Source organism: Gadus chalcogrammus, chromosome 16 (genome assembly GCF_026213295.1).
Source record: "Gadus chalcogrammus isolate NIFS_2021 chromosome 16, NIFS_Gcha_1.0, whole genome shotgun sequence".
In the NCBI taxonomy this organism is placed as follows: domain Eukaryota; kingdom Metazoa; phylum Chordata; class Actinopteri; order Gadiformes; family Gadidae; genus Gadus; species Gadus chalcogrammus.
This window is the reverse complement of record NC_079427.1, coordinates 3,593,143-3,615,340: the sequence shown is the minus strand read 5'-3', so window position 1 is coordinate 3,615,340 and position 22,198 is coordinate 3,593,143. Positions and strand designations below refer to the sequence as shown.

The 22,198-nt window shown below is 44.6% G+C and overlaps 3 protein-coding genes across 3 annotated transcripts; 1 reads left to right on the top strand and 2 right to left on the bottom strand.

Annotated features, from left to right (window-relative positions):
* The first annotated feature begins 1,675 nt into the window (after positions 1–1,675).
* On the top strand, positions 1,676–6,260 carry hdac12 (histone deacetylase 12). The gene is made up of 8 exons (XM_056611805.1): positions 1,676–1,882; positions 2,173–2,316; positions 2,540–2,699; positions 3,306–3,523; positions 3,829–3,979; positions 4,386–4,502; positions 4,649–4,791; positions 4,873–6,260. The coding sequence occupies exons 1-8, from the start codon at positions 1,793–1,795 to the stop codon at positions 4,894–4,896; spliced, it is 1,047 nt and encodes a 348-aa protein (XP_056467780.1). The 5' UTR covers positions 1,676–1,792; the 3' UTR covers positions 4,897–6,260.
* Positions 4,981–13,330, bottom strand: trmt9b (tRNA methyltransferase 9B). The gene is made up of 5 exons (XM_056610308.1): positions 12,891–13,330; positions 9,659–9,911; positions 9,249–9,422; positions 6,410–7,084; positions 4,981–6,343 (listed from the first exon to the last, which is right to left on the bottom strand). The coding sequence occupies exons 2-5, from the start codon at positions 9,810–9,812 to the stop codon at positions 6,174–6,176; spliced, it is 1,173 nt and encodes a 390-aa protein (XP_056466283.1). The 5' UTR covers positions 9,813–9,911; positions 12,891–13,330; the 3' UTR covers positions 4,981–6,173.
* Positions 13,331–14,514: 1,184 nt separating this feature from the next.
* On the bottom strand, positions 14,515–20,207 carry n4bp2l2 (NEDD4 binding protein 2-like 2). Its single transcript, XM_056612089.1, has 5 exons — positions 18,879–20,207; positions 18,606–18,730; positions 17,841–17,929; positions 16,748–16,824; positions 14,515–15,885 (listed from the first exon to the last, which is right to left on the bottom strand). Exons 1-5 carry the CDS (start codon positions 19,916–19,918, stop codon positions 15,741–15,743), a joined length of 1,476 nt encoding a protein of 491 aa, XP_056468064.1. The 5' UTR covers positions 19,919–20,207; the 3' UTR covers positions 14,515–15,740.
* Between the last annotated feature and the right edge of the window lie 1,991 nt (positions 20,208–22,198).

Sequence of the window (22,198 nt, the reverse complement as noted above, 5' to 3'; positions counted from 1 at the left end):
TCATTGTCTGCTTGTCAAATATGTCACTCTGTCAAGCATCATGAATTCAAAAAAAAAGTTCAATCAAAACCATTGCCTTTAACAGATACAATAGTAACATTGTAAGGAAACAGCAATCAAGAGCTAAAACATTGGCCCGGCGTCCGATATTTGCTGCCAGTCCGTGGTGGTGTCTGGTGTCTATTCATTTTCATCATCTGTTGACGGCACGCGCTGATAACAGGTCATGTTTGTTTCCATTCTCTAAACCCCCGGACGAGGCATGACCTGACGGAGAGCGCGCATCGACTCACAATGGACAGAGGAGACGCCGCGCGTAGGGTTGTATTTACTGTAATGACACTAAATTACAACGCTGGCATTCTGTTTAGTCTCGTGTGTCGGTCTGTTTGTATGACCAGGGGAGAGCCTTTTTTTTGTGTTTTTTCATATAAATACTAAGACACTGTCTGACACATCACATCCACAACAACTGCAAATTAATTCTCTATGACAACACAGCCGCCAACTCGCCTGCTGTAACACGCTCCAACAACCCTCACTAACATGTGGCAAATTCCTTCCGCTTGCTCCATGTGTGTGTGTGTGTGTGTGTGTGTGTGTGTGTGTGTGTGTGTGTAATTGACAGGTATTTCTGAATGACAGGTTTGATTCAAAAATCCACCCTCCTCTCTATAGAGTTAGGTCAGAAAATACATGATGTTGTAGACACGAACCCACCAACCGCTCAAGCCCCCATGCGTGCACGTCCGTCTCTCTCTCCCTCTCTCTCTCTCTCTCTCTCTCTCTCTCTCTCTCTCTCTCTCTCTCTCTCTCTCTCTCTCTCTCTCTCTCTCTCTCTCTCTCTCTCTCTCTCTCTCTCTCTCTCTCTCTCTCTCTCTCTCTCTCTCTCACACTCACACTCACACTCACACTCACACTCACACTCTCACACACACACACACACACACACTGTCAGTTCTGATAACCTATGCACTATAAACACAATAGTTCAGTGGCAGAACAGTACAGTAGCTGCTTTTAATGGTGACTTTATGGAGGTTTATTCTCTTCTTGATAAAAGAAAATACCACATTAATTATCAGCATCTGAGGCTCATAATTCTTATTTTATTTACTGAGATAGGCCTATGTGTATCATTTATAAATATTGATGGTCTGGGAGTGACGCAGAGGGAATGGGGTAACGTATATATTCATGAAGAAAACACAATTTTAGGTCTCCTAGATTAAAAAAAAGAATGCAACAAACTTACTTAGACATAAAACACTCTGAAAACAACAGAAATAAACATTATAATAGAACCTCAAAGCAAGAAACCCTAGATGAATATCTTGTCTACCTTACCGTCTCTCTCCATCATCTCGTTAGTTAACACGGTGGCGTTTTAATGGGAAGCGGCCGTAAATCTCTCGCGCTGAGGGGAGCATCCATCAGCGGCGCGTGACAGCGTGATTGAGCTATGATTGAGCAGCACGCGGCCTCTCCCTGGAACCGCAACCGGGCGCCGTACACGCTCAGGAAGGATGACCACGAACCGTCATCATTTGAAATGTAAAACCCTAAGGCATATACAATTCTCCGCTTTAGTTATTCTATGAAAGTCTTGATATTTGTTGGACCTAATTGAAATTCAGTAAAGATATGTTATCGTCACTGATCACTCCTTGACACCAGGGGGAGGTGATGTCATGACGTTTAGAGTTGTCAACAAACAGAAGAAGAGACGTGACCGTGGGCCCCATGCTGTGTGATGTAAACAAATATCTATTCAACAGAGATCTAAACAGAGATGAAGATCTCTTACATGAGGCGGGTCTTACCCAGTTTCTCAAAGAAACCCACGTTTGCATCCACATGCAGAGCCTTCCACGCAGAGAAAGTAAGAGTCTTTGACTAAATACCACAGTATGTTTAGTTTTGTACAGATACATTGTAATTTACCATTTAACAGTCTTGACAATGTAGCCAAGTGCCTTTTTACGGTGGCGAACACAGCAATAAATTGCGGTGTTGACATATTACATATTGTGTTGTATTTCTCTCTCTATCTGGATAGTCAACTGTCTACTTTATCCACTGCTATATACTATATTCACTAAATTGTTACGTTCTTGTTATAATAAAGCTCTTATTTTTAGACTATATTAACGACACACCTTCACTTTCCAGGTGAGTGCTGATTCCAGGGGACTTCCAGTGGTCCACCACAGCAGGTATGTGTGTGACCTCCCACCTGGCCACAGGTTCCCGATGGGAAAGTTTCCCCGGGTCCTGCACTGCCTCCTCAAAGACCAAATCGTCTCAGAACAGCAGGTGATATTGTCCACGTTCTTAATATATAATATATGAATCACATATTGGTGGCATCTTACCTATTAACTTGCATTCAATCTTTGTAAATAAGCAAATGTATCTATATTTCATTGTTTATATGATGTGATTATATATATATATATATATATATATATATATATATATATATATATATATATATATATATATAAAATATTCGAATCAAACATTAATATTCCCCTAGGTTTGGACACCTGAGCTAGTATCTGAGGAAGTACTGAACTGTGTACATACTACGGAATACGTGAAGAACTTTGTAAGCGGTAAGGTAGAAGAGAAAGCCCAGAGACGAACCGGGTTTCCCTGGAGCAAAGGCCTAGTGAGACGCTGTCGCTATGAGACCGGTGAGAACGCCCTCTGACACCAATGAATGAAAGCAGGGAGTCTATTGATCCTGGTTCTTCCTCCCATCGCCCACTCTCAATTAGGGCTGAACGATTTTAAGAAAAAATTGAAATTGCGATTTTTCTGGTAGAGATTGCGGTTTCGATTTCAACCACGATTTATTTTCTTTAAATCAAGTTTCAGTATAAATGAATATAACCAATGAATTCCATTAAGGTAATGCAATAATGAAAACTGCTGGCAACAGATTTCAAACGCAAGACTGTTTAATCAAGTACCTAAGAAACAACAACCAAAAAAGTCAAATAAAAAGGGAGCCCTCTTTCTTCAGTAAACTTGCTTCAATGGCTCATCAGCATCAAAATAATTGCACTTTTGTAAAATAAAAAAACAAAAAAACAAAAAAACAAAAAAAAAACGCAGCTTTGACGATCCCAAAATCGTAATGCTTGAGATCGCGATTTTCGGTCGAAAACGATAGATCGTTCAGCCCTACTCTCAATGCCCGTCTCTCCTTCCCTCTCCTTTTTTTTCCTGATAGTATCGTTTTATATTTAGGCTGTGGTCCAAAAAGTCATTGTCAAACAGAAACCGTCCGTGTGTAGGCGGTACGTTGCTGGCGGCGGAGGTGGCTCTGGAGCGCGGCTTGGCCTGCAGCACGGCTGGGGGGACGCATCACGCTTTCCCGGACCATGGCTCAGGGTTCTGTCTGATCAACGACCTAGCGGTCACCGCACGGTACCTGAGGAACTCCTCTTCATGCCCCTCCTCCTCCTCTACCGCCGGTAGGAAGGTGCTCATCGTGGACCTGGACGTCCATCAGGTGACTCCACCTTGATTTTCTTCCCCCTGTTTTGTTTTGGGGAGTAGCGTGTATTTGTATTGATGGTAATCCCTGTTTGGTTGACTGTACTTAAAATGGGCATAGGGACATAAGGACACTGTCAGCATTAACTGTTACTTTTAAGGAGAATAAAATCCAAGCAAACTTTAAACAATACTTATTTTTTTAAATTCTAGGCATGAAATTCAGGAATTAAAGCTTTTTTTAAGAGCAATAACTTAAGTGGTAGAAACTAAAGTGAGTCTTGCATCTTGAATTGTAAGCTAAGCTCTGACTCCCAACAGGGCGATGGCACTGCGTATATTTTTAAAGACGAGCCAGGGGTTTTCACGTTTTCAATTCACGGCGAGAAAAACTTTCCCCTGCATAAACAACGGAGCGACCTGGATGTCAGTCTGCCAGACGGAACGGAGGACAGGCAGTATCTCTCCACAGGTAAGAAAGCTTTCCTACAGTTAGCAGGGCGCTATGATGTGATATACCAAGTTTAACTTCTAACTTCTAAAGTTTTACAAATTCTTTGGAACAGCACAATCACTTTTAACACACAGAAAAACATGTTTGAAGAAGATCTGCAAATTCTGCTAAATCACGGTTTATAGAGATAAATTCCCCGGATGGATTGACTCATTGATTGGCACCTTATTATTCTTGAGAAACATTCCAGCTGATTTTTTCATAATGGAGTAAATAGATGTAGAAGTTACATAGTGCAAGTCCATATTATCAATAACATATTTAGAATTCAGACATCTGTACTTCTAATTCTGCATTCTTTATCCTAAAACCGTATTTGAATTCTTAAGTCTGTATTTAAGTCCTTTTAACTGCATGGTTCTAGTTGAGGCACACCTACCTGGGCTGTTGGACTCGTTTCGCCCCGACCTGGTGCTGTACGACGCCGGCGTCGACCCCCACACTGAGGACGACCTGGGAAGACTCAGACTCACCGACACAGGTGGGTAGGCAGGGTCATACATTTTGGGAAACATAGAATTGAGCCTCCTTTGTGAATAATGCTGTACTAAAAAACTTGTGTTTGGAAAAGTTCATCACACGTCTAGCTGCAGTAAGGTTGAGCTTAACGTTCAGGGTTCTCCTCAGGGTTGTATCAGCGCGATCTTTATGTTCTGAAGACTGTGGTGGCAAGAGGCATTCCCATAGCAACCGTCATAGGTGGTGGCTATGCCAGCGATGTCGACAAGTTAGCCGTCAGACACTCCATCGTGCACAGAGCAGCGACACAGGTACACTATCTTACCGAATCTAACATTTATGACGATATACTGTATACCCTTTTCAAATCGTGTATATGTTTTCTGTTGTAGGTTTGGAAAGAATGTGGAATGTAGAAATCTACGAAGGGGAGCCCCGAAGATGTGTCCAAGTTATGTGCGTATGTGTATATTCTGCATTCTGTGTTCGCCGTCCGTCTTGAGGGCTTTTGAGGAAATAAAAGAAATCATTAAAACATCGGACACAATTTATTAACATAGAAACAGACACGGACGTCACTTCCACAAGAGATTCATCACAGTTGGTCAAGGCAGGCTGTACTGCTGTGGGCGTGGCCTCTGGCCCATGGCCCAATCAGAACAGCCGAACAGTACGCGGCCAGGATGTCATCGACTGACATCCATCGGCAAGCAGGGACACTTGCATCGCAATGCAATGTTTTTTCACAGTAAATGAGGCAGTCGAGAACACGCTAATTGCTTAGTTTAAGTCGCAATGATTTAAGTTGAGATAGGCGACATGGGACAAATCACAAACACGCAAACCACCGACGGCAACATCAAGCAGGACTGGTGATGGTTTAGTGAAGTTTAGGAACCAGGTTACACAGATGTTTCGGAAGATACTCGTTGGTTGGTGAACACAAAAAACTTTCTCGAAATCCTATAAAGAAAGTTGGATTCTCATGTTCACAAGACATGCAACCCAAGTGCATTTTCATGAATAGGCAGAGAATACGTAAGTAGCAATTTTAATTTCCTACTAATATCCACATCTCTAGAAGCCTTTTAAGACCAAATGGAAGAGCTAAAATCACAGGAAGTCCTCTTTGGCTAACAAAAAAATCCTTTGAACGAATATAAGTATTTTAGTTTTGAAATACTAACCCTATAACACACATATAAAATTTGTTTGCGCAAAAATTGTACAGCAGAACGATAGTAAACATTTGCACTTTGAAAGGAACCCCACTGAATACTTTAGATACTGCTTATAAGTCGATAAAAGTATTTGCCATTTGATGCCACACAACAAACACAGCTGTAACAAGTCCAAATGTAGGCAACCCAAAGTTCTGTCATGATAGCCGGAGTCAAGTGGAGCCATTACATATTTGTATTCGTCATGTTTCTATAAGTCTTTCAAGGTGCTGCTTTCAAACAAAAGTTGAACCATGGGCCGTTCTTTGTGCTTTTTGATGAGGCAGAATTCTGGCTAATAAGTGAAATAAAAAAAAATCAAGTATGATTGTTTTGTTGTTACTAAGAACATAGCATGGCATAAGTGAGGGGGAATTCAGTTGGCTGTGGAACTGTTGACACTGTATCTAGTCTGTCGCACGGTCAAGCAGAATGAACGCAACAAAAGAAACGTCAAGTTTAAAAGTTTAAAATCAGATCTTCCACACCTGAATCTTCTCTGCCACGACGCACCAGTTGGCGTGGTCAAAGAAGGAGGCGACGACGTGAAGCTCCTCCACGTGTTTCTCTATCAGCTCGGCCAGCTCCCCCTCCCTGAACACGTGGTAGTACCTCAGACAGGAAGCCCCGCTTAAGGCCAGACCCCCCCCCTCCTCCTCCTCCTCCTCCTCCTCCTCCTCAGGGCTCTCCCCTCCCCCCTGTTCGCCACTTCCACTTCCACTCTCTTCTCCGCCCCCCTTGCTCGCCGGGACCATGTCGGGCAGGGGCAGGGACCCGTACTTTGCCATTATCGCTGCTGCTGGCGGCGGCGGCGGCGGCGATGGGACGTCCCTCGCCGTCTCCCTCCTGCCACCCTCTTGTTGATCACCTTGGAGGTCACTCAGCTCCTCGAACACGTCCTCCTCCAGGCTGGCACTGAGGGCAGAGGGCGAGAAGAAGCTGGACACCTGCCTCATGAGGCCTCGCCCCCGAGAGACCATGCCGCCGCTGGGCGTCGCCACGGAGACGCTCAGTTCCCTCGACGACGAGTGCGAGACCGACAGGCTGCCGAAGTCGAAGACCGAGTCCAGCGAGCGGGAGAAGAACCACAGCCTGGGGCTTTTCTGCCGGCGCGCCTCCGCCACCGACGACGTGCTCCTCGCCTTCCTGTGGGCGTCGCTGCCGGAGTGGGCGTCACCCACACTCTGAGCGCCATCCCTCATTGGCCGCTGGGCGAGGGGAGGGTCTGGGTTCCAGGGGACGAAGATGTCCTGCTTCTCAAACTTGCGGTACTTCTGCTCCAGCGCCCAGACGTAGATCATGATGCGACCGCCGTCCCGGAGGCAGCGGGCCATCTCCCTGATGGCCCGCACACGACGCTCCATGGTGGACAGGTGGTGGATGACTGCATGGCACGGAAGAATTAAAGGATTTAAATGTTGAGGATCGATTTGAACGATTTACTTGGAAAGCCATAGAATATAACTTCTTGGTCATTGTACAGAATACAATGAAATTGGGAGAGCTCTACCTGAACAGTGCATTAAAGACACAGGGAAACACCAAATACAAAAAACAGCCTCAGTAAACAGACATCCACAGACTGAAACACAAAAAGTAAAGAAATATCATGATGAAATATATTGCACCAAAATACATTATTGTTCGAATGTATTTGTTGCAAATTTAAATTGATAAAATTGTTTCTCCGGATCCTGTATGATTGCCCTAAAAGACATTGAGCATCTTTGAAAGTGCTGTTTTCCAGGTAGCGCAGCTGATGACATTCTGAAGGGTTTTGATGACTGAAGAGCTCTCCTCACTGCCGGCGTACCACAATGAGATACAGTATGCTAGTACACCCTTGCAGGAGGAGCGGTAGAACATGGCATGAACAACTAAATTGTATTGCCCCACATTATATCATTCTTTTAGCCGTCAAATGTCGCGATTGGATCAGACATGAGGGAAAAAACTGTGGCTTATTCCTACAATACCCTATTTCACCCCGGCTTTGGGTCACAAAGATCTACTTCTAACAATGGGCACTTTCAAATCGGTGGTTTGAAGAGCAGCCATCTGGCAATCCAATGATGCATCCATAACCGTTGTTACTTGATTGTGTTTTTGGCAGTGAAGTTTGCCGCCGGGAGCCAAGAATTGATGGAATGATTACTGTCAAGGAGGGCTTCATCTCAACTTGTCTGCACAAACACAGAATTTTTCTGGAGGGGACTTGAATAAATCACCACCATACATCAAATTATGTAACAGACACACAGCCATTAATAGTAGCTTTATATATATGGATATGAATGAATCACTTTTAGACCATGACTATACATATTGACCTATTTTACAGAGCAACACGTCTACAATTGCAGCACCATTCTTTCTCTGAAAATAGGCATAGAGGTAAAACGCTCCAATGTATTATGCAACAGTTCAGACCTCTGAGCAGGATGCTTGTGTTGGCTTTATGTGTGAATTATATCAAAAGTAGAGTTGGCTGCTATTAAATTAAACATATTTTAAATTACATACATTTAGAAATAATTTATGTGGTGGGGGGGGGGGACAACAACTTCATTGTCGTCCCTGGTCAGTGAAGCCTATTTCAGACAATGTTCCCGGTAAATTATTGGGATAACCTTTCACAGGCACTACAAGAGAAATTCACAATTCACACATGCAACTAAGCTCTGGAACATCGCTTCCCTGTCTCCTTTTACCCATGGCATAGCAGGGTCTGTGTCGTGCCAAAATGATCGTCTACAAAAGAAGTATTGCAATCTGGCTTTTATGGGTTGAATGGCTTATCAATAAAAAAAAAACCTGTAAAAAGGACTTGAATGGTTTTTAATCTAGAACACAGAGCAGGGGGAAATAACGCAGATTCTTAAGGATAATTGAAAAAGATGATCATTGCAGATGGATGTAGGCCTTTATGTAACCTCTCCTGGAAATATAATGCTTTCATTAACAACTCAGCATTACTGGTTGATCAGGAAATATCACTAGATCTGGAGTGGTGCAGATTTCACACAACATCGCCCTCTGTTCCCAATCACACATGACGACTCATCTAGTCTGTTGACTTCTGCTCATCTCGTCTGATAGATTACTTTCATCACAAGTAATTTTGAAACGCGAAGGTTAATGTTGCCATTATCCGGAACTGCAAATGATCAATTAAACATTGTGTCGTGCTCACATATTAAACCGTATAATTTTCACATATTCAAAAAGCACGTCAAGCTATATTGTGCAGGGTAGTGTGTGTCACTTCCCTTGTAATTTGTCGTTGTTGGCTATAGCGTTTACTAAAAAAATTAGATATCCGTTGGCTGCCCAGGGGTCAATATGAGTCATCTTTAATAATAATGATAATATTAAAAGCCATAAATTACCCCCGAACTGTGTCTTCCTCAATATTGTCGTGCACACACACACACACACACACACACACACACACACACACACACACACACACACACACACACACACACACACACACACACACACACACACACACACACACACACACACACACACACACACACACTTACCTGCGATAGAGAGGACTGCGTCGAAGACCCCGTCGCGGTAGGGGAGATGCAGACCATCACACACCTGGACCTCGTGCCCCTGACTACTGGCGTAGGCCACCAGGGGGCAACAGACGTCACAGCCCAGGATCACCACCTTCTTGTTGATGCCAAGGTACTTTCCATTTCCACAGCCTGCCAACGCAAACAGACACACACAACATCAAAACCACAACACACACCGGCCCTATTCTACAGTTAATATGCAAATAAATATATAGCACCTTTGTTAAAAAAACTATTTGGATAGGAGATCAAAATGCAAGCAAATACGTGTAAAAAAAGCGCATTATGAAATGTATATTATGTGGTAAAATATGTTAGATAAAAACTATCACAATGCTACGCTATTGAGCGAAGGTGAAACCTACCGACATCCGCGACCAAGCTGCCGGGCTGCTGGTCCAGCAGGAACTGTCGCACCTTGGGCCAGGCCTTGTAGCGGCTGTCGTTGAAGTAGGGCGCGATTTTGTCGTAAACGCGGTGGACGTGTTCCCTCTCCAACGCGCTGGCCGCCGCCTCCATGATGCTAGCGTCGTGTCCGCGCTCACGATGTAGCAGCAGCAGTAACGCCCCCACCCGCTGGGGTCAGGGCGGGGTCAGTCCATCGCCGTCCCGACAACCCTGGGGGAAAGAGACACACACACACACACACATTATAAAATGGGAGTCTTCAGTTGTTTGTGGCGCCACCAAGAGGTCACGGGGGGATTTGACAACACAAACTCGCCATTGATTGTGGATTTCTTTAAACACCACCACTTATCAAGCTGGTGGTCAGGTCACATGACCTTCTATTACTCACCAAACACAGTACGTGCTGGGTGTGTTCTCTAACTGAAACGTACCTGGGTTAACCTCAATATGTAGTCTGAATATTGACTTTAACACAAGCTGAAATAGGGCAGTCCAAGTGGTAATAGAAGAGTTTGATGAGCTCTCTCTCCACATGCTGTACTACCATTCCTCTCCTTGTGAAGGTCTTCATACCATCAGAGACCTCCCTCATGTCTTTCTCCAGGAACCTTTTCCTTCAACTTCCTCCTCTAGCAGGGCCAAGCAGCTCTCTTTTCAGCTCCAGCCAGTTCTGGTCTTGATGGCCGTCTTCTTCTCGTTGAGAAGTTCAGTGTAAACTTAACTGTGTGGCTATTTATAGGAAAACGGTTTCTAGTCATCGTTTGCTTTAGTCAGGTGACTGAAACTCCTTCAGGGTGACAAAGAGCTTTTCCTTTTGGAATAATAGACAGACTGTCGAGTTCGAGATTAGCTTATCTTTTGAAAGTTTCCTTCAGTCACGCGTTTCCATTGATCACCTGCATCATTCAGTAAAGACGAGATGAAATGCAACCATCGGATTGTGACAAGGTAACAACTGGAGGTTTCGAGATGTAATTAAATCGTTTTCCTTGACAGTCTCGGAAGGAGCGAAATGAGGTCTGAGGATTGCCACTTTTAAGAGTGAATCAATTCATATCAGGTCTATTAACACATCGACGGGGAGGGGCAAGGGAATTAAAGGTCAAACAAGGTCAACAGGCAACACCAGCCGAGACGCTCAATCCCTGCAGCAGCAAATGGTGACTGTGGTTTCAAACCATCGATCTTACCTCATCCAGCTCGGACTGTCCGTCTCCCTCTCTCCCTCCCTCCCTCCCTCTTTCCTTCCTTCCTTCCTTCCTTGCCTCCTTCCCTCCCTCCTTCCTACATGCTGTTGTAACCGCGACAGCATGTATTTACGGCTGTGTTGTGGTGGATATTGGTCTCGCGACGCTCACACATTGACAGGGTTTTCCGCCTCACAAACGCCAACTCCCTTCCTGACTAAAATACAATCGTTGAACCAGCCTACTAAAGTCCTACAAAACAATAACCTCTGGCAGCAGTTAAAAGTTTGGAACGGACAAGAGCTCATTGTTTTAGAAAGAGACATCCTGGTTTACGCCAAAGATTCTCCAGATAATTATGATTCAAAGACTGCGGACAATCACGGCGGTCTTATCTTTGCTTATTATATTCTTCATCGTCATCACCATTCACCATCCATCATCTTCTTCATTCTACAAGCTCAAATGTTGTGCTGGGACAAATCATTCCTTCGTTCTCCCCTCTGACTCCCTCATGGTCTCAGAGAACAATCTATAAGTGCTGCATGTTCAGAGGTGTCGATGGAAACATGAAAACAACATATCAGAGACTTCAGTCCCATGGTCCTTGCATAACCAGAACGGTCACAGACATGCGGCGTCTGACAAAGCGGAGTTTAATCAATGCAATGAAGCAGATGATGTGACCTTCATGGGGGGTGATTATATCTATCACAACCAACCCTTTGCATTCATTATTCTCTAACTGGGACAATAGTAATATCACAAACAAACACACACACACACACACACACACACACACACACACACACACACACACACACACACACACACACACACACACACACACACACACACACACACACACACACACACACACACACACACACACACACAGGACAAAAACTCTCATACACACAGAATAAACTCGCTCACATGCCATAGGAAAGGCACACGTGTCTCTCTCGCTCTCTCTCTCTCTCTCTCTCTCTCTCACACGTCTCTCTCTCTCTCTCTCTCTCTCTCTCTCTCTCTCTCTCTCTCTCTCTCTCTCTCTCTCTCTCTCTCTCTCTCTCTCTCTCTCTCTCTCTCTCTCTCTCTCTCTCTCTCTCTCACACAAAACCTCCCTCCCACACACACTCTACTCATCTGTTGAGGACATTAGAATTCTAGTCTTGATTCCATTTTCACACACACACACACACACACACACACACACACACACACACACACACACACACACACACACACACACACACACACACACACACACACACCAAAGTTACAAAATAAACTCCATCTTGTCCTCTCCATGTCCTCTCCCTGCGGAGAATCAAACATCTCATCTCTAGAATCTATTTCGAGAAAAAGCGCTTATGTAACGCTGTTGATAACCGTACTAGGCTACTACCAAACTACAGTTCAGCAGAAACCAACATCTGATCGCTCAAGTCGACACTTGAGGGATCAAGTGTCGAACACCTTGGCTTGGATACTTCTCACGGGACAATTTGGACCGGCTTTTGGTGAGGAAGAACTCCCATTCGGGCCGGGTGGCGGTCGGTTATGGTCATGGCCGCCAGGTAGCATAATTAGAAATAAAATATAACCAAGTTAAAAGTGTAGGTCTACAATAAAATAAAATAAATAAAATTTATAAATTACCGACCCAAATTACCACGTCAACCCACCAACCGGTCCCGACGGACGACCGTTGAACCGGTTTGTCAACTGTCAACGGCGTCGCGTTCCCGACACCCGGTCTCACACCTGACCCGAAAATGTACATTTGTACAAATGTAACAACAGATCGATACCATGGCAGGACAAACCATCACACAGCCGTACCAGCCTAGTCAAAGTTTATCCGGTGCCTTGTTGGTGAAGGACCGAAGCGTCACAACAACCCAAATAATTGAACTAAAACACACGTTTAAGGATGCACCAGCTTCTCTAAAAACAGCGTTTCCTGACGACCGGTCAGGTGTCCTGGTCCTACCGTGCATGGTGCAGATGATGTGTAGTCTCCTCGGCTCGGGTTGTTCTGCTCAACTTGTTCCCGTAGATGCAGCCGAGCGACGCGCCGCACACCTGCGTCGTGCGCGTCAGCAGCACTGTAGACGCAAGACGGGAAGCCGGTTGAAGCTAAATCGTAATTTCCAGTTGAGGTAACGTTGTACCGGCGATGAATCAGTAGTTTGAAGACTAACCTCGTTTCCAGGCGTTCCAGGAACGCCTGGTACGGGATGCTCCAAATGATCGTTATTTAGGAGAGAGAGGGCGGGACTTGCAGTGATATGGGTTTTGCGGCGAGAGGCGAGAGAGAGTGAGAGACTTCCGGCAGAGGGGTATCCGTTCTATGTTTCGGGTATTGCGCTTTCCATTTCTTTGTAGAAACCTCATATTTATTGGTTTGTCCCGCTTGTTTTTATTATTGTCATGTTCATATTCTTATCGCTCCGGGTGTGTTAACTGGCGTTCCCAGCTCTTAGAACGTAAGAGACCGGAATTAGACCGGGGTAACGCTATAATTCGGGATCCCCTCTCTGCTTATTTGAGGACAGGCTCCACCGCTGCTGACCGTGGTGTTCATTGGCTGCCGTTGTCACGTGGCCATCACTAAACACGATTTATAAAGCCGCTTGGCCCAATCAGATATCATCGGACATTAGGCTGTAGTATGCCTATGCATGTTAATATCACACCGAGCTATGACCATGGATGTATAATATTTGACAAGTTGTTGATTCAGAAAGGTGAATTTACTCAGTGAGACAGTTGTCTTTGAGTGTGGGAAATGGTCACAGTGGGAGATGTTTCAGAGTTAACGGTTAGATTTGGTTGAGACAAGGGTTAGGTGTAGGCGGTTAGGTTAAGGGTTTGTTAAGGGCAGGGTTGGGATTGAATGCTTAAGCTGAGGGGTTATTGTCCTCCAACCACTAATATCACGTCAAACAAAGTGTTATCAAAAACACCCCCCTCAAATATTTAAGATGACATACACTGAGGACAGATTAAGTAAAATCAAAATTGGAGTCACTCCAAACTCCAATGACAACGGTCTACCTGGAGACAAAGAGCAAAGTGCCTAACCCCTACCTTTTCCTTAAGGGCAAAGACTGAGAGGGTCTTCGTCCAGAGAAAAGGTCTGGTTGAAATCAAATGCGATTCCCATGATCTCTTCGAAAGTCTCAGCAGAGATGAAAGGCCAAAACAGCCAGTGACGGTTGGACAATTATTTTTTTAATGCTATTCTGTGGTCCTAAAAACACCCATGCAGTTTCTCATTGGCTTCCGGCTGTCACTATAAATAGAAGGTGGGTTTTATTTTCGGAGCGTCTCGATCATTAGCCTCTGCGGGGGTCTGTGTAGGCCTACTCTGTGTGTTTGGGCTTGCGTGCGTGTTTCAGGATGCGGTCTTTCCTCCTTCAATAATACGTAATACGATTTCGTCTGCTGCTCACTTCCACTGACAAGCTATTTATACCCTACTGGGCCGATGGAGGAGGGAAGAGAGACAGAGAGAGGGAGGTGGGAGGCAGAGGGAAAGGGAGGGAGAAGAGACGAACAACGCATCTCTCAAATCCAGACGCAGCTGCTCTTCCCGACTGCTGATACATGGGGCAGTAAGGACACATTTTGTCAGTTAGGAAACTCTTTTATCCAAAGCTAATGAATATTTTAAAGAAACATTAATTGAGAAGCAGATAAGGGTTAGGGCATCTCTCTCAAGGTTGCATGAACGCTGTGGACGTCAGCGGGGTGTTGAACGGCAGAACCACCAAACGTTACACAAAGAAGACAGGACGCTGAAATTTTGGCCTTGCCGTGGTCGAAGGTCAACCATATATGCACATAGTATCTATATTATTTTGTTTAGACAGAAAACCCCAAAATACTAAAAGTGATTAAATAAAAATAAAGATTTCCCATTTCTAGAAAACATTTCATACAGCAATTAGTTTGAATGATCAACCATGATCCATTGAATGTAGCATAAACATACGAAAGCAGCAGAGTATGACCCATGCAATTGACTGTTCTGGATTAAAAACATCCAACATTTAAATTGTCTTGTAGCCAACAGCTGCCACTACTCTCTTGTGGGTTGACGCAGCCTGGTTTGGAAAATGGAAGAATTGAATAGAAAAAAAGTGTTTTCCGTTTTCATATTTTTAAAAAGGTACAATGTGTAAGATTTAGTGCCATCTAGCGGCGAGGATGCAGATTGCAATCAACCCCCCACCCCCATGACAATAGAGGAAATGCAACGCTGGCCGAAAGGGTTGAGCAGGTATTTCCAAAATGACGTGATCGTCTACAACAGAGTTGCAAGTGTCAAGTAGGGGTTACTTGATATTTATAAGGTTTTAAGTCTGTTAAACTATAGGTCATAGCTTACAAGTTATAAAGAGAATATGATTAACATTTAAGACGCGTCCTATCTAGGGTAATTGGTCTACTCTGGGCTTTTGTAAAAACATAGCGGTGAAACATGGCGGGCTCTGACCTGCTACCAATGTAGATACAGAGGGCTAATTATAAAGCATTGAATACAAGATTGTTCTTTCCATGGGGTTATACACTATTTTAATCATACTTATGAATATTCCATTTCTGTCGATTCCGTTGCGCTAGATGCCACTAAACACAGTACACCTTTAAAGGTTAAGAAAGTTTATTATCTAAAACAACGCAGACCGAAGAGGGCAAATCTAAACTAAATCTTTAAAACACTCAATGTAAAAAATAGTCGTTTCGATCCCATGGCAACCCTGAGCAACCCTGTAAAAATGTATTTACTGATCTGATAACCAACGTTGAATAGAAAATTTAAAATAAACATTGGTTAAGGTCTTCTTTGTTGGTGTTGCGTCGGGGCGCTGGTGTGCGGTGGCTCTTGCGACGTCATGACGGTCTCCACGGAGACGGGGAAACAGAAGCGCTCCAACATCTGGGCGATCTTCTGCTGTGGGACGCCATGCTTGGTCCGCCTGGGGACAAACGTCAGGGTTGTGGCTTTGTGGTTGAAGAATGAGAGATCAGTCGATCACTTTCATGCAGTCAGTTGGTAAGTGTGTGTGTGTGTGTGTGTGTGTGTTTAGGACGAGATGTTTTCTCTCTCATGAGCCAAAGGAGAAGATAGTCAGAAAGGACACATACAGACAAACACACTATTACCGTGAAAATCAATGACCTGGTGTAAACTGAATAAGATATTAATTAGCCCTTTGGCTTTTCTCAGTTCTCAAATTGTAAAGGAGAACTATCAATCAAACACCAGCAGGGTTGGCCATAGACCAGAGCAGTCAATCCGTAGATCATACATCGTAACCAGAACAGCTTTCTCTGTGCTTGCACATCATACCAAAAACTTTCCCTATTGAAGAAGCGAACGTGGCTGCTTGGTCAATATTAGACAAGTTGCAAGGCAGCAATGGGTTAGAGCACATTCAGGAATGTGTTCACTTCTGTAATAGTGGCAGACCGTGGTAAGATGCACAAGCACATAGGCTGTGGACTGGTCTACGTCCAACCCTGATTCTGTTTGAATGACAGGCCTAATTAAAATATAGAGAATCGTCAATGTGATAAGGATAAAAGGATAATAGGCCAATCAAATAGAAAATATAACCGATACAAATGTAGAAAATTAGCGTAATTAATCCACAAAAATAGATGAATCCAAAAACAGATTATAGTTATCAATCAACATGTATTCAATTCAAACTATTTAATCACATATTCAATTAATATATGCTGAATGCATCTTATTTTCTTACGTCGCGCAAATGATGTTTCTCTTAGCAATCTCAGTTAAATACACACACACACACGTTTGGAAACAAAACTCACTTCTCCAACTCAACGGGATCGAACTTCCACTGAGTGTTGGGTTCCTGGAAGAAGACTCTGTACCCTCGCTCCAGGGCCTGTCGACCACAAAACAACGCATGATGACCCCGTCCCAACACACTCGTATCGCACACATGTTTATACCACAGCAAGGATGAACTTGATCATGATTGGTCAGTAACATTCCAAGGACGTTGTGGCATCCCGCCCCTTAAACCTCGGCCCCGGGCGGGTCCGAGGGGCGATAGTCGACGGCATATACCGCCGCCACCCACTGACTGGCGATAGAGAGCACCACTTCTCTCTCCCCAATCCGCGTAGGCCATCTTGCGGAGGCCATCTTAAAAGGGCCACGAGGACAGACAGAAGGCCCCGGGAGCGAAGGAGAGCAAGGAAGCCAACGGGGCGACAACGGACTAGAGGCTCACGGAGACCCTAGGTCATGTGCATGTGGACCCTGTATACCCCGGTTGATTGTAATAAATGCCGAGTACGGCTTTAAACCCTGACTACACGTGTCATTCGTACCTGGAACCCGCACCATCAAGCACCGGGTTACCACAACGTGCAATAAAACTATAAACGTTTCCTTGACAATGCAAAAATGATGTACTGGAAGCAAAATGGAAGAATAGTTCACTTTAAACCATCAATCAATCGATAATATCCGATCACTGTTGGTAACTACGGTACGAGCCGAATAAACCACTCTTGGGGATCCCGTTGTTATAAAAATATGTAATTTGGCGACGGTACATTTCTTTCCAAAATTTGACATCCCAGAATAGATATAATCCTTAATCTATTCTGGGATTACAAAACGGTTGCTACGCGCTGCTGCTAAAGTCCAGGGGAGAGGGGTTAGTTAGTTAATTACAAAACGGTTGTTTTGTAATCCTGCTCCGTTTGCCGTTTCTTTGCAGTCGGCGAAACGCCAAAGCAGACAAGATACACGCGTAGTTTTGTTTTGATGACCTGGCGGTTAGTGACGTTACGCTTCCCTGATTATGGGCGCGCATGCGTACTTGCGTACCCGATAGTGCACCCCTGTTTATAGTCCCCAACTACTAGCCTGCATCCAAGCCCCACCTACCATGGCGACGTAGGGCTTCATCTCCCATGGCTGCAGGTTGGTGTTGTCGATGATCAGCGGGGAACAACCCTTCAGCATAGCTTCATCCGCTTCAGACCAGGGAGAGAGAGAGATAGTTAAGGTTAGTTAGTTAGTTAGTTAATTGTCCTACAGCATGGCTCTATCAACTAGAGACCCGGGGAGAAGGTTTAGCTAGTAAAGGTTGTTGAGGTTATTGAGTTAGTTATGTTACTAGTAAAAGTGAGTTACTAGTTAGGTGTCCTATGGCTTTATCAGCTAGAGACCAAATATATAGTTAGTTAGTTAAGGTAAACTAAGCTTAGTCAGGTTAATTTATGTTAGTTAGTTAGTTAGTTATGGATCCTACAGCATGGCTTTATCAGCTAAAGTCCAGGGGAGAAGGGGTTGGTTAGTCAAATGAGTGAGTTGACTTTGTTAGTCAAATGAGTAAGTTCAAGGATGTCAATATCATATATTGAGGACATGGGGCTCGAACCCAGTACCTTCTTGCTGGGAGCTGACCAAATCGTTAACCTTAAATTTCGCTCAGTATTTATTATTTTAATCAAATTATTTGTATACCTCCTGTCATAAATGTCAGGTTTGCACAGAAAATGAAAGGGATGAATAGATGGTTTGCAAATGCAGTAGCGTAACAAGTTCCATAATGGGAGAGCATCGCTGGAATTTCCTGATATTTTCGTGTGGATTTATAAATAATCTTTTGCCTAGCATTGAACCTGCCCTCATAATTGAACCCTTTACCTCGATTCTGGTTCCATTGATGAGCTATGGGCAGCAGACTCGGGTCATACGTGTAGCCGTCCTGGTTGGCGAAGTAGTCATCAGTACTGAGAATCACCCCAGTGGGCCCAGTACACGCCAGCTCCCTGTGAAGCATACACACGTTTTGTCAAAATTATCGTTTGAAACTTTCTTGCTGCCGCAGCTGTAATCCATGTCAGGGATATTTACTAAACACCACAAAATGTAACATCCCACCGTGTTGGACCCAACAAGAAAACACCACCTCCTTACCGAGCAAACGTTGATTTACCAGATCCCGGTAAACCACGCATCAAGATCAGTGACAATGACGAGGACGATGATGATGATGATGAAGAGTCGGGGTCTTTGGTGGAGTAGTCCTCTTGTTGCGAATTGACCAGTTTGGTTTCTGCTGCAGAACTCTGCGGCCAGGCAGGCTCTCCGCTGCCTCCCCCCCAAAGGCCATCACCCGGATGGGGTGGAGGACTGGGTCGACAGCCCGGAGGATGCGGATCACGACACACGCCGGGTGGGAGGAATTGGTCTTGTTGGAAGTGGGAGTCCTGTGGATGGGCATAGGGGTTCCAATGGGGCACAAAGTGTCCTGGTGGAGGGCCTGGGAATGGCCCAGAGAAGCGGGGGTGAGGAGGTTGGAATCGTTGGGGCGGTCTCGGAAAACCCATCATCTGGGGATGATGTGGCCGCCAGAAGTCATCCTCACTGGGTCGTTGTCGCTTGTTGTCGTGGTTGTACGGGCCATCCGGCTGCCAGTGTTGTTGCTGGCGATTAGGATCGTTGCCTGAATACTGGAAGGAATCGAAACTTCTCTTCTGGTTTGTATTTGGCGGCTCTCTTCTGTTGCGTCTGTCCTGGTTCGATGCCTGTTTGTTCGGGGGACGCGGAGCAGCGTCCGGTGAGTCCAAAGACTCCAGTTCCTGGTAGAAGTCATTCAAGCTGTCTTCAATGTCCTTCCCCTTGGGCTTGGTCTTAGACGGGCGAGACGCGGTCTTAGCCGGGTGACTTGCGGTCTTCGGCGGGTGACTTGCGGTCTTCGGCGGGTGACTTGCGGTCTTCGGCGGGTGACTTGCGGTCTTAGCCGGGCGACATGCGTTCTTTCCCGGGCGACATGCGGGACCAATGAAACTGGTACTGGTCGATCCTACTTTCTTCAAAACCTTCTTCTTAACGCCTTCAGGGACGGTGCCCTGCTTTACAGGTTTCTTACTTTCCTGGCTGGCCTTTAAGGTTTCCAAACTTAGCGACACTTTGGTGGTGCCAAGTTGGCACCAAACCCCACCGGTGGCATACATAAAGCAGAATTCGATTATATAAAATTTTAAAATACAACCCCAAAAAAATTCGACCGCAAATAAACCTTAAGGCGCGTAAGTAACGATACAAAGGACGAAAATCGTAAATAATCAGAGGCTCAACTGAACGCGAGTGCTTGCAATTCTAATAGTTAGCAGTAGATCTTTCTTTAACATATCGAAAACGGATTAATCATAATCATGGGGATCAAACCAAACCACAGAACCAAACACGGAAGTTTGGTCACGTCGTTAGTCTTCTTCTCTGGTATTCAAATGGTAGACATTGCCGAGTCGCCACCTATCGACCAAAGTACGGCGGTTGATCTACTGGTAAGTCTCAGAGAAACTTTCAAACGAAATGTACCAAAGCTCTTAACAGAAAGGATGTATCACAAAAAAAAGTATTCATGAAACCATAATGTACAACGATGAAAGGAAAAGGAACAGATAGTTTGCATCGTACATATAGCTGTTAAAACAAGTAGAGAGAAAAGAGGACCCCAGTATTAATAAAAGGAAAAACTGTCTGAACAAGTGAGTTATTAGAACCCACCTGTTCCCTCAAAAAACATGGGAAGGCGGTTCCACATAGAAGGTACCATGTCAGGCATTTCTGGTCCAAAGTCTAACATGAGGGACAAACAGGAACAAGAAGCTCCAAGGGGTAATGTGGGCAAGCTTCTGAGGGGAGTTAAACGTTGGGAAATTAAATTGGGAGAAGACCAGTGGCGGCAAGATTAAAAGTGCAAACACATCAATAATAATTGGGAATTATACACGAGAGAGAATGTGATTCTAAAATGGGTGAGTTCCGGCCAATCTATTGTGTTGGTAACTCCACTCATAAATCTATCTACAGTCAAGTATGCATTTAGACAAATACGATAAAATATCAATATAATATGTGCAACCCTTTATGTGTGGTTGAAGACACACTGAAGGCATGATGCCACCATACAGTAGGTTTGCAGAGAACTATAGACAATAACCACACTGAAGGCATGATGCCACCATACAGTAGGTTTGCAGAGAACTATATACAATACACACTGAAAGCATGATGCCACCATAGGTTTGCAGAGAACTATATACAATATACACTGAAGACATGATGCCACCATAGGTTTGCAGAGAACTATAGACAATATGCACACTGAAGGCATGATGCCACCATAGGTTTGCAGAGAACAATATACAATATACACACTGAAGGCATGATGCCACCATAGGTTTGCAGAGAACTATATACAATATACACTTGAAAGGGGGGGGGTGGAGGCGTGGGGTTGTGAGGGCCGCTGTAACCCAGTGTCCATCCTCACGGGAAGGGGGGGGGGACGAGAGAGAGAGAGAGAGAGAGAGAGAGAGAGAGAGAGAGAGAGAGAGAGAGAGAGAGAGAGAGAGAGAGAGAGAGAGAGAGAGAGAGGGACTACATTAGACGTTTTCGCACTGTAACGACTGCCAACTGCACTGTTTTTATCACAAACATGAAGCAAGCATCATGTCCCGAATAAATTCAATATCAGGATTCGAATCACAACAAATATAATGCAGGGAGACAGCAGGCAATGGAGAAACTAAATGATTTTCCAAAATCACATCTGAGGTGCAGTCCAGAGATACAGCACCAAGTTACAGCAATTAATAATGCTCTATAAACAATTAGATAAGTAGGCTATAAGTACAAACATGTTCTGATGGCAAAAGTTTCTCACACCCACACACACGTAAACAAAACGTGTTCGCACTGTAACGACTGCCAACTGCACTGTTTTTAATCACAAACATTATGAAGCAAGCATCATCCCGAATAAAATCAATATCAGGGCAGCTTGGGCCTACCTTATTTGAAGAGAAGCTCACATCGACGAACGGCCTTTCTGAGTCGCACGCAAGGGAAACAGAAGAGAGCGCTCCTAACTAAGATAGTCTTTCCTTTTTTTTTTTTTTATTTTAAGTATCTAACCTACCCACACATAGATCCAATGAAGCAGGACCAAACATATAAGCCGTAAATACCAATACATAGCCACAAGGGGAGCAAGACCTTATTGAAGGCTGCTCCCCCACAGAAGGCATCACCTGAAGAAGCCGAAGCCACCACGCCCGCTAGGCCACGCCCACTTGACGTCTCTTACCTGTGCACCCGGTGTGGAGAGGCCAGAGATTTTCAGCGACACCCGCGAAGGGCCACGGGCCTCTAGTAGCCAGAGTTATTATCTCTCAAACGTGTTCTACACGATTCCTAGACTTTCTTTCCATAGCCAGTTACCATGC